The sequence below is a fragment of the Sciurus carolinensis genome, chromosome 3 (genome assembly GCF_902686445.1).
Source record: "Sciurus carolinensis chromosome 3, mSciCar1.2, whole genome shotgun sequence".
NCBI classification, from domain to species: Eukaryota; Metazoa; Chordata; class Mammalia; order Rodentia; family Sciuridae; genus Sciurus; species Sciurus carolinensis.
The window spans coordinates 43422487-43436201 of NC_062215.1; the positions used below are offsets into that span (position 1 = coordinate 43422487).

General features: G+C 39.1%; 1 protein-coding gene and 1 pseudogene across 7 annotated transcripts in view; one reads left to right on the plus strand and one right to left on the minus strand.

The window, feature by feature from the left end:
* The window catches only part of Specc1 (sperm antigen with calponin homology and coiled-coil domains 1), a 265322-nt gene that overhangs the window by 200094 nt on the left and 51513 nt on the right, over positions 1-13715 (plus strand). For all 7 annotated transcript variants that reach the window (XM_047545173.1, XM_047545172.1, XM_047545171.1 and 4 more), the window contains one exon: positions 2850-2952. In XM_047545173.1, the coding sequence (XP_047401129.1) occupies positions 2850-2952 (103 nt within the window). The remainder of the gene's footprint in view (positions 1-2849; positions 2953-13715) is intronic.
* LOC124981123 (phosphatidylinositol N-acetylglucosaminyltransferase subunit P-like) lies at positions 4761-8782 on the minus strand (annotated as a pseudogene).

Genomic DNA, 13715 nt, shown 5'->3' on the forward strand with positions numbered 1-13715 from the left:
CTCTCTTAGTTCATATTGCTGCAGTCTAGGTTCATCCTACTCCATTTTTTAAAATCATTTTAAAAGATTTTTATTAAATATTGAATGGTTACTGTAGGAAGTTTCAACTTTCCCCCTGAAGATTTAATAATTTTAATCTCTGACATAAACTGGCAATAGATCGACAGGAAAAAAAAAGACAATTTATTAATGTGCAGAAGCATGGGAACCATCCACAAAGCATGAGTTCCCCACCCCAAAAAAAGGTCACCTAAATGAAGCATAAATACCTTATTTTTGGGGGTGGTATCAGGGATTAAACTCAGGGGCACTCGACTACTGAGCCATATCCCCAGCCTTATTTTGTATTTTATTTAGAGTCAGAGTCTCACTGAGTTACATAGCACCTCGATTTTGCTGAGGCTAACTTTGAACTCAAAATCCTCCTGCCTCAGCTTCCCGAGCTACTGGGATTACAGCTTCCCCACCGTGCTCAGCCTAAATACCTTTGTCATAGGAGAGAAGAAAGTTTCAGAGAGAGTAGATCATATTTTGAGCAGATGAATAGACCCAGGAAAACAAACAGTGACCTGGGACAAAGTGCCTTCTCTCTAGATGTCATATTTGACTTTCAGTCTTCCTTCCTGCAACATGAGGTTAGTCTTCTTTGGCTAATAAAATTTCCATAATAAGATTGAAGCCAATCGTGCTCCTTTTTTGCTGGCTCTGATCAAGTAGAAAAAGAAAATCTGTAGAAAGCCTCTCCCTACACAGGTAGTGGGAAAGACAAATGAAAGTAAAGAGAACTTATATTAGTCAACTTTCCATCACTGTGACAAATTCCTAAGATAAACAACTTGAACAAAGAGAAGGTTGATTTTTTTACATTTTTTAGTTGTAGATGGACACGATACCTTTATTTTATTTACTTATTTTTATGTAATGCTGAAGATTGAACCCAGTGCTAGGCAAGTGCTCTACCTCCGAACCACCACCCCAGCCCAAAGAGAAGGTTGATTTGGCTCACAATTTTGGAGGTTTCAATCCATGATCTGTTGGCCCTTTCATTCTGGACCTGTGACATAGTAGCTCTTCATGGTGGCAATATGTGGTAAAGTAAAATAGCTCTTCTCCTAGCTGGGAAGCAAAAGAATGGGAAGAGAGGACCACAGTTACCTTCTTGAACACACTCCCAATTACCTAAAGGCCTATTTACTAGGCCCCACCTCTTAAAGGTTCTACTCCCTCCTAATAGCACTACCCTGAAGACTGTGATTTTAATACATGGGCCTTTGGGGTACATTTCCAGATACAAACTATAGTAGATGTTAAATCCAAAGCAGCTTCTAAGGCTTCTTAGCATGTCAAAGTATAGTCCATAGGGTCTTATTTTCTGAGCCCCAACAATACAATAGAGGAATAATAAAATAGATGAAAGACTGTGATGGAGATCCACCTGGATACCCACCACTCAGTTTAACGAAATTTACTTTTGAAATTTCCTCCCCATACCCCCTCTATTTGCATTACCTCACTCCTCTATCTAAGAAATCAAGTATTCTGGATTTGATATTTGTCTTTTCTTGCTTTTCTTTGCTGTATTACCTTGCATGCTTGCATCCTCAAACAACATAAACATTATATTATTTAAATTGCATATTAAAATGTTGTATACATAGAAACATGACAGGTTTTCATGTCTTCTTTTCCTTCAAAAATTGTTCCTGATATTATTTATGTTTTTGCATACATTTGCTGTTCATTAGTTTTGCTATGGAGTATTCTATTGTATGACTAGATCACAATTCATTTGTATCTGCCTATGAATGCACCTTTGGTTTTTCTTATAATTTTTACTATTATTTGAGTGCTATCATGAATATTCTTATGTCTATAACTTGATGCTATTTATCCTAGGAGTAAATCCAATTGCTTTTACATCATTGCCTGCTATAGATGATGTTTCAGAAAGGCACCTCCATTATGGTGTGTTTCCCTTGGTCAGTTTCTATTCTTCAGCTACTGCACATGGTGTTGGAGAAAGAGGATAGTGTACAAAAATCCTATAGAAACATAGTTATGTTTTGGTTTAGTTGTGATAGAAGGAACTGTGTAGTTTTAAGTTCCTTTTTAATATTTGGAATTTTGACTAGCATGAAAATTAATGTCAAAGTTGATGGAAAATCAAGGACGGGGCATCTAAGCCCTTGGTCTTGGGATGTTAAGGTATTAGCAAAGTCACCTCGACATTGGTTACATCAGGTGCTCAGAATTGAATGTCACTTTAGTGTGTGCAAAACCGCTGTTTTTGAGTCATTTCCTTTTATTTTACCTATGTTTCCTCCCTCTCTACTTCTGTTACCTCCCATGAGCAGCAGATCTGGTGTTTTTAGTATGCCCTTCCTTTTTTACATATTACCTTTTACATATTCCTTAGATATAGGTGTGGCCTTGAGATAAGTTTTTTTATGTTAGGTATAGAGGTCTCTAATTCAAATTACCTTGTGCTTCATTAAATAAATAAGAGGCTAGATGGATGAATTTTAAAACAAAACTAAATCTTTCCAGACTTGTGATTGTCGAGAAGCACAATTTAGGTTTTCTTTCATACAGTGAGAAATAATAAGATACATTATTAATGTGACTAATTTCGTTATCTCTTTGGAGTCTTTCTGGATAAACCTAGGCTTTTATTTTTTCCAATCTAGTTACTCGTTTCTTATATATTTGAGTATACAAATATCTGCGCTGAGGATAGCTCAGTTGGTAGAGGACTTGCCTTGGAAGCACAGGCCCTGGGTTCAGTCCCCAGCAACAACAACAAAAAAAGCCAGTATCTTCTCCTTATTATGTGTTCTTCTTTCTAACAGCGTGGAAAGAAGAGACCCTCTGGCAGCCCTGGCTCGGGAATATGGTGGCTCCAAGCGCAATGCACTACTGAAATGGTGCCAGAAGAAGACAGAAGGTTATGCGGTAAGGAACAATAAAGCTAGATTGGGCAGTAGTGGTCCTGTTCCAGGATGTGTTTCATATATGCATGTCCATAGTAGTCCAATTGTCATACAATTGTCATCTTTCTCTCTTCCCCAGAAGGGCTGCTGGAAAGGGGGTGGGGGGGTTGATAGTTGTGCACTGCGCCAGACAGAGGCAGGTGGGACTAAAAGCCAATATTTAGACTTCCCTGCAGTCCACATTCATGAAGGCAGAGAGCAGGGAGCAGGAAGGGAGCCTTTTTTTTTTTTTTTTGCACATAGGGGGCATAAGCTCCCCAACCCCAGTGTACCCAACAGGCTTATTACACTCACAGACACAGTTTTTGGTAAAGCATCCTCCCAAAATGGATAATTTCCTAATTCACATGAAGATCCCAAGATGTTGTCTTCTAGAATTTTTCTAAAATTTTTTTCTGTGGTTTTAAGAATGCTTATACTTAGTTTAAGCATTTTGATTCATTAGGACAGTGTTTATTTTCTGTGAAGTTCATATAGGGCAATAATACTGGATATAGGTTTTTTTAAAATTATGAAATCATACACAAAGATAAAAGTGCATAAAATATAAAGTTTTACAAATGAAACAAGCCATGTTATCACTGTTCCCATCCAGAAGCACAGCATTGACAGTTCCCACCTTTCATGACTTTCCAACCATGACCCCTCACAATACCCTATGATACCTGTTGACCTCAATTTTTCTTACAGTTTTCTATAAAAATATGTATCCCGAATACTATGTTAGCTTTGCCTGTACTTGACTTTTATATAAATGGAAGAAACAAACTATAATATTTGATGTCTGACCTTTTTCATATAGTATTGTTAGTAAGATTTCTCCATATTATTGCAAATAGCTACAATTTATTTATCATTTAATAACACATGGTATGATTATTATTTATACATTCTGTTGTTAGACAGCTAAGTCATTTCTAGTTTGGGGTTACTATAAATAGTACAAGCATGCTTTTGTACATGAACTCTTAGAATATGTATATTCTCATCCCACCTGGGAATGGAATTACTGGGCCATAAGGTAAACTTATATCCAAATATAGTAGATAGGGCCAAGCAGACTTCTGAAGTAGTTGAATAATTTATATCTAACCAGCTTTACAAAGAGATATGTTTCTCAACATTCTCAAGAATTCTTGGTATTATCCTTAGTCTTTTTACTAATGGTCTTTGGGTAAATATATCTTTTTGTGGTTTTGATTTGCATTTTCCTTTGGACTAATAGGATTGAGTATCTTTTCATATGCCAATTGGCCATTTGGATTGTCTCTTTGAGGATGTACTTATTCAGGTCCTTTGCCCACTTTTATTATTTTGGTGTTAAATATTAAGTTCAGTTTCTTATGCATACTAAGAACATACTCTACTTCTGAACTGTATACTCAGCCCTTGCCTATTTTAAAAATCACTTTGTCTTTCTTTTCCTTACTGCTTTAAGGAGTTCTTTATATATTCTAGATATAATTTTTTTTGTCATGTAGATGTTTGGCAAGTCCATCTTGAATGTGGCTTGAATTTCCACTCTTTCAGTCATGTTAGAAATAATGAGGTGCCACAAGAAACAAACACATGCTCAAAAGTGGGTGAGCAAGGCTAACCTTTACTTCTTTTTTTTATGTAGTATTTTATTTTTCTATTAATAATGAATACTTGAAAACATTTATAATATTAATCAAAATTTACTGAAGAGAAGAACAACTTTCATTTTTTTTACATTTCAATATTGAACAATAATAAGAAAATAGTATAATTATGGTCAAAATTATTCTGTCAAAAACTTACCATGCTTGATGTTAGCATGTTTACATGCAACTCAGTTTTTGTTTTTGTTTTTGTTTTTCCTTGGGCTGTGAGAAGGAACATTTGGTTTACTTCACTAATAGGAGTGTCTCTTAATGCTAGGATGACCTCTTCTTGGTATTTCTTCTGCTGTTTATTTTTAGCATATTTCTCTGTGATTATATGAATCAAGTTGAGTGGAGAGATACTCATCATGTTAATTCCAAATAAGAGTACATAACCAATTCCTGTAGTAATAAGGAGGTAGATAAGTAGTGCAACTGCCCAATCTTTTTGAGGCCAATAGGTTAAGCCTAAGGAGGTTAGCCAAGATTCAGGAATAAAAGCCCACATAAGATCAAAGTATGAAGCCAAACTAGAAGCTTAAGAAAAGAATGAAGCCATAAATCACTCTCTCTGGCAGTGACAATGGTGAATTTTCCACCGTTTTCCCTATGGCTTTGGACAATCTGTGAAGAAGGAATACAGTTGTCAGTGATTCACTTCCTCCACCATTGGTCTGTCATAACCTTATTGCTCCGCCATGGGCACGGCCATTGCAGGGCAAACCTGCCCTAACCTTTACTTCTGACAGAAGGGCACGCTACCAGAACCTAACTAGGAAGCACTTGGGCGGGGCAGTCCATCAGTTTATATGTCTGACCTAATGTAATGTAGGGGTGCTCTTCACTCTGGAGGAGTTCCAGGTTACAAACTACCTGATTGGCTAATTTTAGAATTAGGGCAGGCAAAGAGGGAAAGACTACAATTGGATCCAATTAAAGCTGAATACTGTAATCTGAAAATGGACCACTAGATTTTCAATTTCTCACAAGTGAGCAAAGTTCTTTATTTTAATTAATTCTAATTTATCAGTCTTTTCTCTAATGGGCAGTACTTTTTTGTATCCTGTTTAAGAATTGTTGTTTATCTTAAGATCATAAAGATATTGTCCTCTTTTCTTCTAGAATTTATTGTTCTACTTTTCACACTAAATACATGCCCTATTTAAAATTGCCAGCTTCTCATTCTCTACTCAGATTCAACCTTCTCATACTGTTATCTCCATTTTGCTAAAACTTTTAAAAATTTTGGTACCACACACAACATATTCTTCCAAATCTTAAAATTTTGTGGGTAGCAGGGACAGAGAAAAAAAAAAAAAAAAAAAAGACAAGAAAGAAACTGGGGCCTTGGCTGAGATCCGGCCCAAAGAGTTGAGAAACAGCTGAGATTCTCTGTGCAGTACCTAACACCCAAAACCTGAAAAACCAGAATCTACTCAGGAATACACATATCTTGAATCTTGGTATCTTTAGCATTGCCTTCTCTTTTTATGTGAAAAAAAGGTTTAAGAAACTATTTATGTTCATACCAGTAATAGGCTCCCACAGGACACACTTGCTTCTGGCCCATTGTTTATTCTTTCAGTGACTGTCCACCAAGCGTCAACCCCTGTCTGAGGGTTGAACCATTCTGAAAACAGAGGCCATCTCAGTAACAGTATCCCTCAGCATGTCAGCCTTACTACTGAGGAAATGGAAAAGAAAAAAGCCAGAGAGAGAAAGTTGATTATGGGATGTTTTGCTATAAAAGAAACAGAAATGGTAATGGAAAATTGAAGAAAACAATTAACAAGAGTAGTCAGTCAGGAATGAAGCCTTAACTGTGGGTTAGCCACAGTGTGGCTGCTTTTGGGCACTGTCATTTCCCCACTACAGAAATGGATTGAGAAAACTGCCAGAAGGCACATAAAAAGACAAATTTTTCAGAAGAAATTGACCCCTTGTAATATAACATCATTATAATTAGGTGGCAAGGATGAGATAGACAATAAGATCTTTCAGTCATAGTTGTGAAAATAATATTTCCTGCTATAGCAACTTTTTTGTTGTTTTGTGAATATCTTAAAATAGTTTTCAAAACATTTTGCATTTGATGAAACCTACCACTTACATTTTCCTGAAGAATATTTTTCGCTCATTGTTGAATGTCTGTAAATTTAGAGGGAAATATAAATTGTATGTGTCTGCTTTATTTGCTTTTTATAGAATAGTGTCTAGATCTGTTTGTTTAAGATATCTCATAAACTTGTTCTCTCAGAATTAGGGAGCCAAAACAAATCGTTTTCAACAGTATGGTTCATAGTTGTTTTGAAAACCAGTAACCAAGTTTATTTCGACTTAACCTTCTTCTTACTGAATGAAAGTATAGCATGACATGTTATGTTAAATACCTCTATATATTAATTTAATAATAATAAGTTTTTATGGAGGGATCTAGTCAATACCAGGTTAATATTTTAAGTGCTGGGGACTCATCAGTGAATGAGGCAGGCTCTTGGGAAACTTACATTCTCATGGGGATTGGCAGTTAAAAAGCAAAATATGTACTAGATTAGAAGTGGGTGTATGCTGTGGAGAAAAGTAGAGCAGGGAAGGAGGATTGGAAATTCTGGGTGTATGGATATAATTTTAATGCAGGGATCTAGGAGGTGACATTTGAGTGAAGGTTCACCTCACCAGAAGGAGTTGGGTTTTTGAATCAAGATTGTTATGGCACATCAAATATAGTAGTTTTGTTTTATTTACAGGGGATGTATTCCAAGATGCCCAGTAGATACCTGAAACTTTGGATAGTACCAAACCCAATGTTTACTGTTTTTCCTATATATACATACCTGTGATAAAGTTTAATGTATAAATTAGGTACAGGGAGAAATTAACAATAACTAAGAGGAAAATATATTGTAATAAATGTCTTACAAATGTGGTTTCTGTCTTTCTCTCAAAACGTGGAATTTTCTATTTATTATTTTTAGACCATAGTTGACCATGGTTAACTATGACTGAACCCATGGATATGAGTACAACAGTGCCAGGCATACAGGGTCAGAGTCAGTGAAGGCTGTCAGTTCAGGAGGCTATCGCTGTAGTGACTTCATCAATTGGACTTTAAATAATACAAGATGTGGGCTCTAACTCAGTAGCACTAGAAAGTTAGACTCCTGTACAAAAACCCCAGGTTCACCTTCTGGTGCCTTAAGGTGACCTGAGGATTGAGAGGGAACCCTAGCAGTGGAGGGAGGCCCTCACTGAGCTTGAAATGCCTCTCATAGGAGAGTAAACCCTTCTAGACATTCTGCTCAAATCATCCTTAGGTCTGTTTTCAGAATATCAGATGTCCAGAAAGACCCTGAAAATTCTCTCCATCCCTGAACTTGGTTCTCCTTATGCCTGTTAACTAAATTCCACATCAGATATCACCCAGAGAACCCCCTACATCTTCCTTTCTTATCTATGTTTAGCTCCTAGTTTTATATTACCATAGAGAAATTTCCAACTCTAATGTAATTACCAGTAATAATTCTAATGAAGTAGAGAGCCAAGATGGTAAATGTGACAGAATTCTAAGAACAACCCCCAGGAACCCTCACCCTTGTAAAATTGTTACTGAAATCTTGGTCCTTGCCTCTGGTGCCAATCCAATAACAAGGACACAGTTTTGAGAAAAAGAAATCTGATTGCTTTGCTTGCAAAAGAAAACACAGGGATTCCTGTCCCAGAGGCTAAGATTCTGTCCAGCAGGGGGCTTTTAAAGAGGTTCAGTGGCTACATTCCATGTGTTCCTCTGTCTGGAGTTGTAATTCCAGTTGTTAATTTGGGAGACAGTCATTTCTGAGATGTTCTGGTGCCATCCACAAGTCTGAATTACTTGGTTCCAGTGATGGGTATGTGCTCAAGGACAGATAATTCTGCCTAGGATGGGGAAGAAAGGTAATCCTGTTTCCACAGAGATTAAGGAGGAGGTGTAAGCACAAATGGTACACAAATGAAGAAGGTGGAAAGTGGGAAGCAGACCTCGGGATCAGCAAGCTCTTTATTCAGCAGTGGAGTCAATTGGTCAATGTGGGAGATGTGGGGTCGGGGGGATGGCTGGTGGGCTAAAACAAGGGTCTGGGTTTTATAGGCTTCACTTAGGGTGGGTCCTGGAGGGCAGTTCCTGGGGTCCATTGTATTGGAGTCAGCTGATCCATTAAGTTGGGACTGGAGTGTGGATAGGAAATTTCCTGGGGCTTATTGTATTGGGGTCAGCTAACCCATTAGGTTAGGGGGTCAGGTGCTCCTCAGGTGTGAGTTCCTTCTGTGTTTCTTCCCTTTGACTGAGGTCTGAACTTTTAAATGACTAAAGCCTCAGTTTTACCCCAGGCCAGGCATGGGGGAATAGCTGCAGATAGGGGAAATGTCCTTGGACTTATTCTCCATATCCTTCATGGGAAGAGATTAAGGAGGAACAGGGACAGAGGAAGAGAAAAAACATGTCCCTTTTGGGCTGGGGATATAGCTCAGTTGATAGAGTGCTTGCCTCACACACACAAGGCCCTGGGTTCAATCCTCAATACCACAAAAACAAAAACCATGTCCCTTTTAAAAATAAGTTGCAGTTGCAGTGGCAGAGCAGCAAGAGCTATATTTAAAGCATAAAATGGACTACTGTTACAAAATTGCCTCTTCACTCTATGGAAAAGGGAGATTATCCATGTCTATCTAACCTAATCACAAGAACCCTTTAAAAGTATAGAATTTTCTGTGGCTCAGTTGGGAAATCAGATTTGAGGTACAAAGAGTACTCAATACACTATTGTTGGGTTTGAAGATAGAGGGGACACATGTAAAGGAGATAATAAGGGTCCTGGCTCACAAGCAGCAAGAAACAAAGACTTTGTAGCACTAAAGCACTAGAGTGTTAAGATCTTAGATACCCACAAAATACTATGTGGTATACTCTGCAGCTGTGCTAGTATGGTGCTACAAGGGACCTTTGTCCTGGTGCCCTTAGATCTCAGAACAGTCAGGTTTTTTTGCCTTCTGCCTTCACTTTGACAAGGGCCCTGGGTCTGGAATACCCTCTGATGAATGTATGGAATTTATTCTAAATCTCTCCAGAGTCCTTTGTTACCTCCCAAGAAAACATGACAGGGTAAAATGGCCTACACAAGTGGCCACATTCTTAGTGCCCTGCCATGTCCTGGATTCTGTGGTTAACATCATGATTTAACCAAGGACCCGAGTAGGGATTCTCTATGTCTTATCTGTATATCAAAATCAGGAATCCAGGGTGGGTACAATTCAGTGGTTGTGTACTTGCCTGTAGTGCACAAGGCCCTGGATTTCACTCTCAGTTCCATAAAGGAAGAAAAAAAAATAGGATTCATCACTTAGCAATTTTTAGCATGATGAGCTTAAAAGGTTTAAAGACCTCTGGTTTCCTGTGTTAAATTAGAACACAAGAATAGTATTATAGTAGAAAGGAAGAAAGGTGCAAAGTGATATCAAAGTTTATGCTAAGGGAAGTTTGATTTGAAGAATTTGGCTAGAAATGACCAAGGATTTTTAATGCTTTCATCTGTATCATTGTTTTAGTTTTTTGTTGTTGTCGTTGTGTACCAAGTTATCACAGACTTAGCAACTTAAAACCCCACTTGTTTATTAGCTCACAGTATGTCAGAGGTCCCACTTGGCATGACTGGGTTCTACATTTAAAAGTCTTCTTTGGTTAGAATGTGTATTGAAACTCTTTTTCTTTTTTTTTCCTCCAATGCTGGGAAGTGAACCCAGGGCCTTGCATATGCTAGGCAAGTGCTATACCACTGAACTATATCTCTGACCCTTTCTTTTTTGAGACAGGGTCTCACTAAGTTGCACAGGCTAGACTTATTCTTGTGATTCTGCTGCCTCAGCCTTCTGAGTAGCTGGGATTACAGGCATGCACAGCTTCACCTAGCTTGAAAGTATGTTGGAAATTTAATCTCAAAATTCATGTTAATAGTTTTTAGAAGTAGCACCTTGGGGAGATAATTAGGATTAAATGAGGCCATGAGAGTGGGGTAAACTTGATGGCATTAGTGACTTTATAAGAAGAGTGCATGAGATCTGAGCTAACATACTTGCTCTGTTTCACCATGTGATGCCCTCTGCCACATTATTATGATGCAGTATAAGGACCTTGTCAGATGCTGGCACTATGATCTTGGACTTGCCAGCCTCCAGAGCCATAAGCCCAAACAGATATCTTTTCTTTATAAATTACCAAGACTCCAGTATTTTGTTATAACAACAGAAAATGGAAGAAGACAGTGTCCTTCAAAACTGAAATCAGGGTGTCACCTGAGTGGCATCCTCACCTGGACACTCTGGGGAAGAACCAAGCAACTTCCAAATTCACTGAGATTATTGACAGATTCCTTGTAGTTGTAAGATCAAAGTCCCCATTTACTTGTTGGCTGTCCACCAGGAGTCTCACTTAGCTCCTGGAGGCTGCCCTTGGGTGTTGTCCACATGGCCCCCTCCATCTCCACCCTAGCACCTCAAACTCATGCATCCAGTCTCTTTCTCTTCAGCTACCCATTAGAGAAAAATGCTCTGCATTTAAAACTTGCGTGTAACCCCTCAGACCCACCCAGGTCACCTTCGTACCTTAGAGTCAGTTCATTAATAACCTTAATTGCATATGTAAGATCACTTTTGTGACCTAATATGGAATCATCATGGTATAACACCAGAGAATAGAGATCATGGAAGGCATCTTAGCATTCTGCCCAACAAGGCATGATTCTCAATACAAACTACACATTGGAACCATGAGAGCTTTTAAAAAATACCTGTATCTGGGCCTACCCGTAGATTTAAAGAATCAAGGTCCCATGAGGAGGAACCCAGTCCTCAAAATTTGTTTATTTTTTTAAACTACTGCTGTAGTCTGAGTGTTTTCATCCTCCTTCCAACAAATTCACATGTTGAAACCTAATCATCAGTGTGATTATTTTAGGAGACAGGCTTTTGGAAGGCAGTTATGTTGTCAAGTGGTTATATTGCCAGTCTTCCAGGGCTTCTTTTGGTCAACTGGGGATAGAAACCATGAAAAACCAAAGTACGCTCTTGTGGTGTTGCCGGCTCTCAGCTCTTAGTGTTACTAGGTCAGCTTTGGACTCTTTTGCTTAATTTGAAATAGAAATCATGGAAAGGCAAAGTAATATCATCCAAAGGAGGTTTTAATGGAACTTAGACTTGAGCACAAGCGAGACAGTGCACAGGACAGGGTTCCTGAACTAGCTTTCTGAGAACATGAGGACTGAAGCTTATATAGCCAAACAGGTGGGCTCATGTAAGCACACAGCCAGTTGTTGCATACAATAACAGGATTTCTTTTTTTTTTTTATTGTAAACAAATGGGATACATGAGTTTCTCTATTTGTACATGGAGTCAAGGCATACCATTTGTGTAATCATAAATTTACATAGGGTAATGTTGTTCGATTCATTCTGTTATTTTTTTCCCTTCCCCCCACCCCTCCCATCCCTCTTTTCCCTCTATACAGTCCTTCCTTCCTCCATTCTTACACCCTCCTTAACCCTAACCCTAACGCTAACCCCTCCCACCCCCCATTACATGTCCTCATCCGCTTATCAGCGAGATCATTCGTCCTTTAGTTTTTTGAGATTGGCTTATCTCACTTAGCATGATCAATAACAGGATTTCTATACAGGTCTTACCAATTCTTTGCTGTACACTGGGGTTTGCCCTTGATATAGCAATCTACTTTTATGTGGTAGGTTCTTTTGCACTCAGCTGTCAAGAGATGGCAGAGGTACTCATTGCTACCCCTCCAGGAGACTGCAGGCAAGATTCATCACCTGTTGGGTCCTGGTAGCAATGTGGAAGGGAGGGAGGTAGCATTGGCAGCAGTTCAACCAAGCACAGGGGTTTCAGGGGCACCCACAGGGCTGGATGGCCAGGCCAGGCTCAAGGCTGAGAGGCACTGGAGTATGCTTAGCCCTGGGTGGCCCTGCTCCAGGCAGGCACAGGTCTTCACCTCAGTTGTCACCAGGCAGGAAGGTAGTTCCAGCCATAGTCAAGGGCATTCCTGGCAACCCACAGGAATGGGGTGAAGACCCCCTCCCCAATCACAGTATCAGGCCATTGCTGCAGCTCAGGATCATTCCACTGTAGTTCCATGAGCTCACTTCAGTAAGGTTCCCTGATGGAATCTGTGCCCTTATAAAACAGACCCCAGAGAGCTGCCTCACCCCTTCCATCTTCCAGTAACACAGCCAGAAGGTATCCCTATAAACCAGGAAATGGACTTTACCCAGTCACTGATCTGCCTTGATCTTGGACTTCCCAGCCTCCAGAATCAGGAACAATTTTCTATTGTTTATAAGCCACCTAGTCTGTGATATTTTATTATAGCAGCCCCAAGGGGCTAAAACCAGATACCTTAGTGATTCTAGTGTGAATAGGCAACACATAGAGAACCCCAACCCAAGAACATTCTTATCTGTATCTCAAGTTGCCAAGAATCTTCATAATGTAAAAACAATTAGAAAACAATCATGAATAGTGAAAACACTAATAGCCTGAAGAAGAGAAAATCACTTGTCTGTCACCTAAGGTAAACAAACATCTTAGCCTACCAAAGGACTATAGAATGCTATGTTACCTCATGATCCCAATAGCTTCTCTATTTGTTTTTGTTGCTGCAAATTGTTCCGAATATAACATCCACTTAGTAGTTTGCAATTTGGGGGATCCAAAGACCCTGAAAGCTCAGCAGGGTTCTCTGCCTCCATATCCAGGTATCATCTAGACTGCACTCTTACCTGCAGGCTCAGAAAAAAGAATCCACTTCCAAGGTTGCTCAGGGTATTGGCATATTTCACCCTTTTGAAATTTCCCTGAGACCTTGACCAGTATTAGCCAAAGAGTTCAGGACATGGCAGGGCCAATGTTACACCTATGCAGATGTTGGATGGTTCTGCCTCCTTGTGCTTCTTAAGAGGTGACAAAGGACTTTGGAGAGATATAAAGTGAATTCCACATGTTCATCAGAGGGCATTCCATTTTGGGTTCCTTGGCAAAGGGAAGGCAAAAGGCAGAGGAAACTCA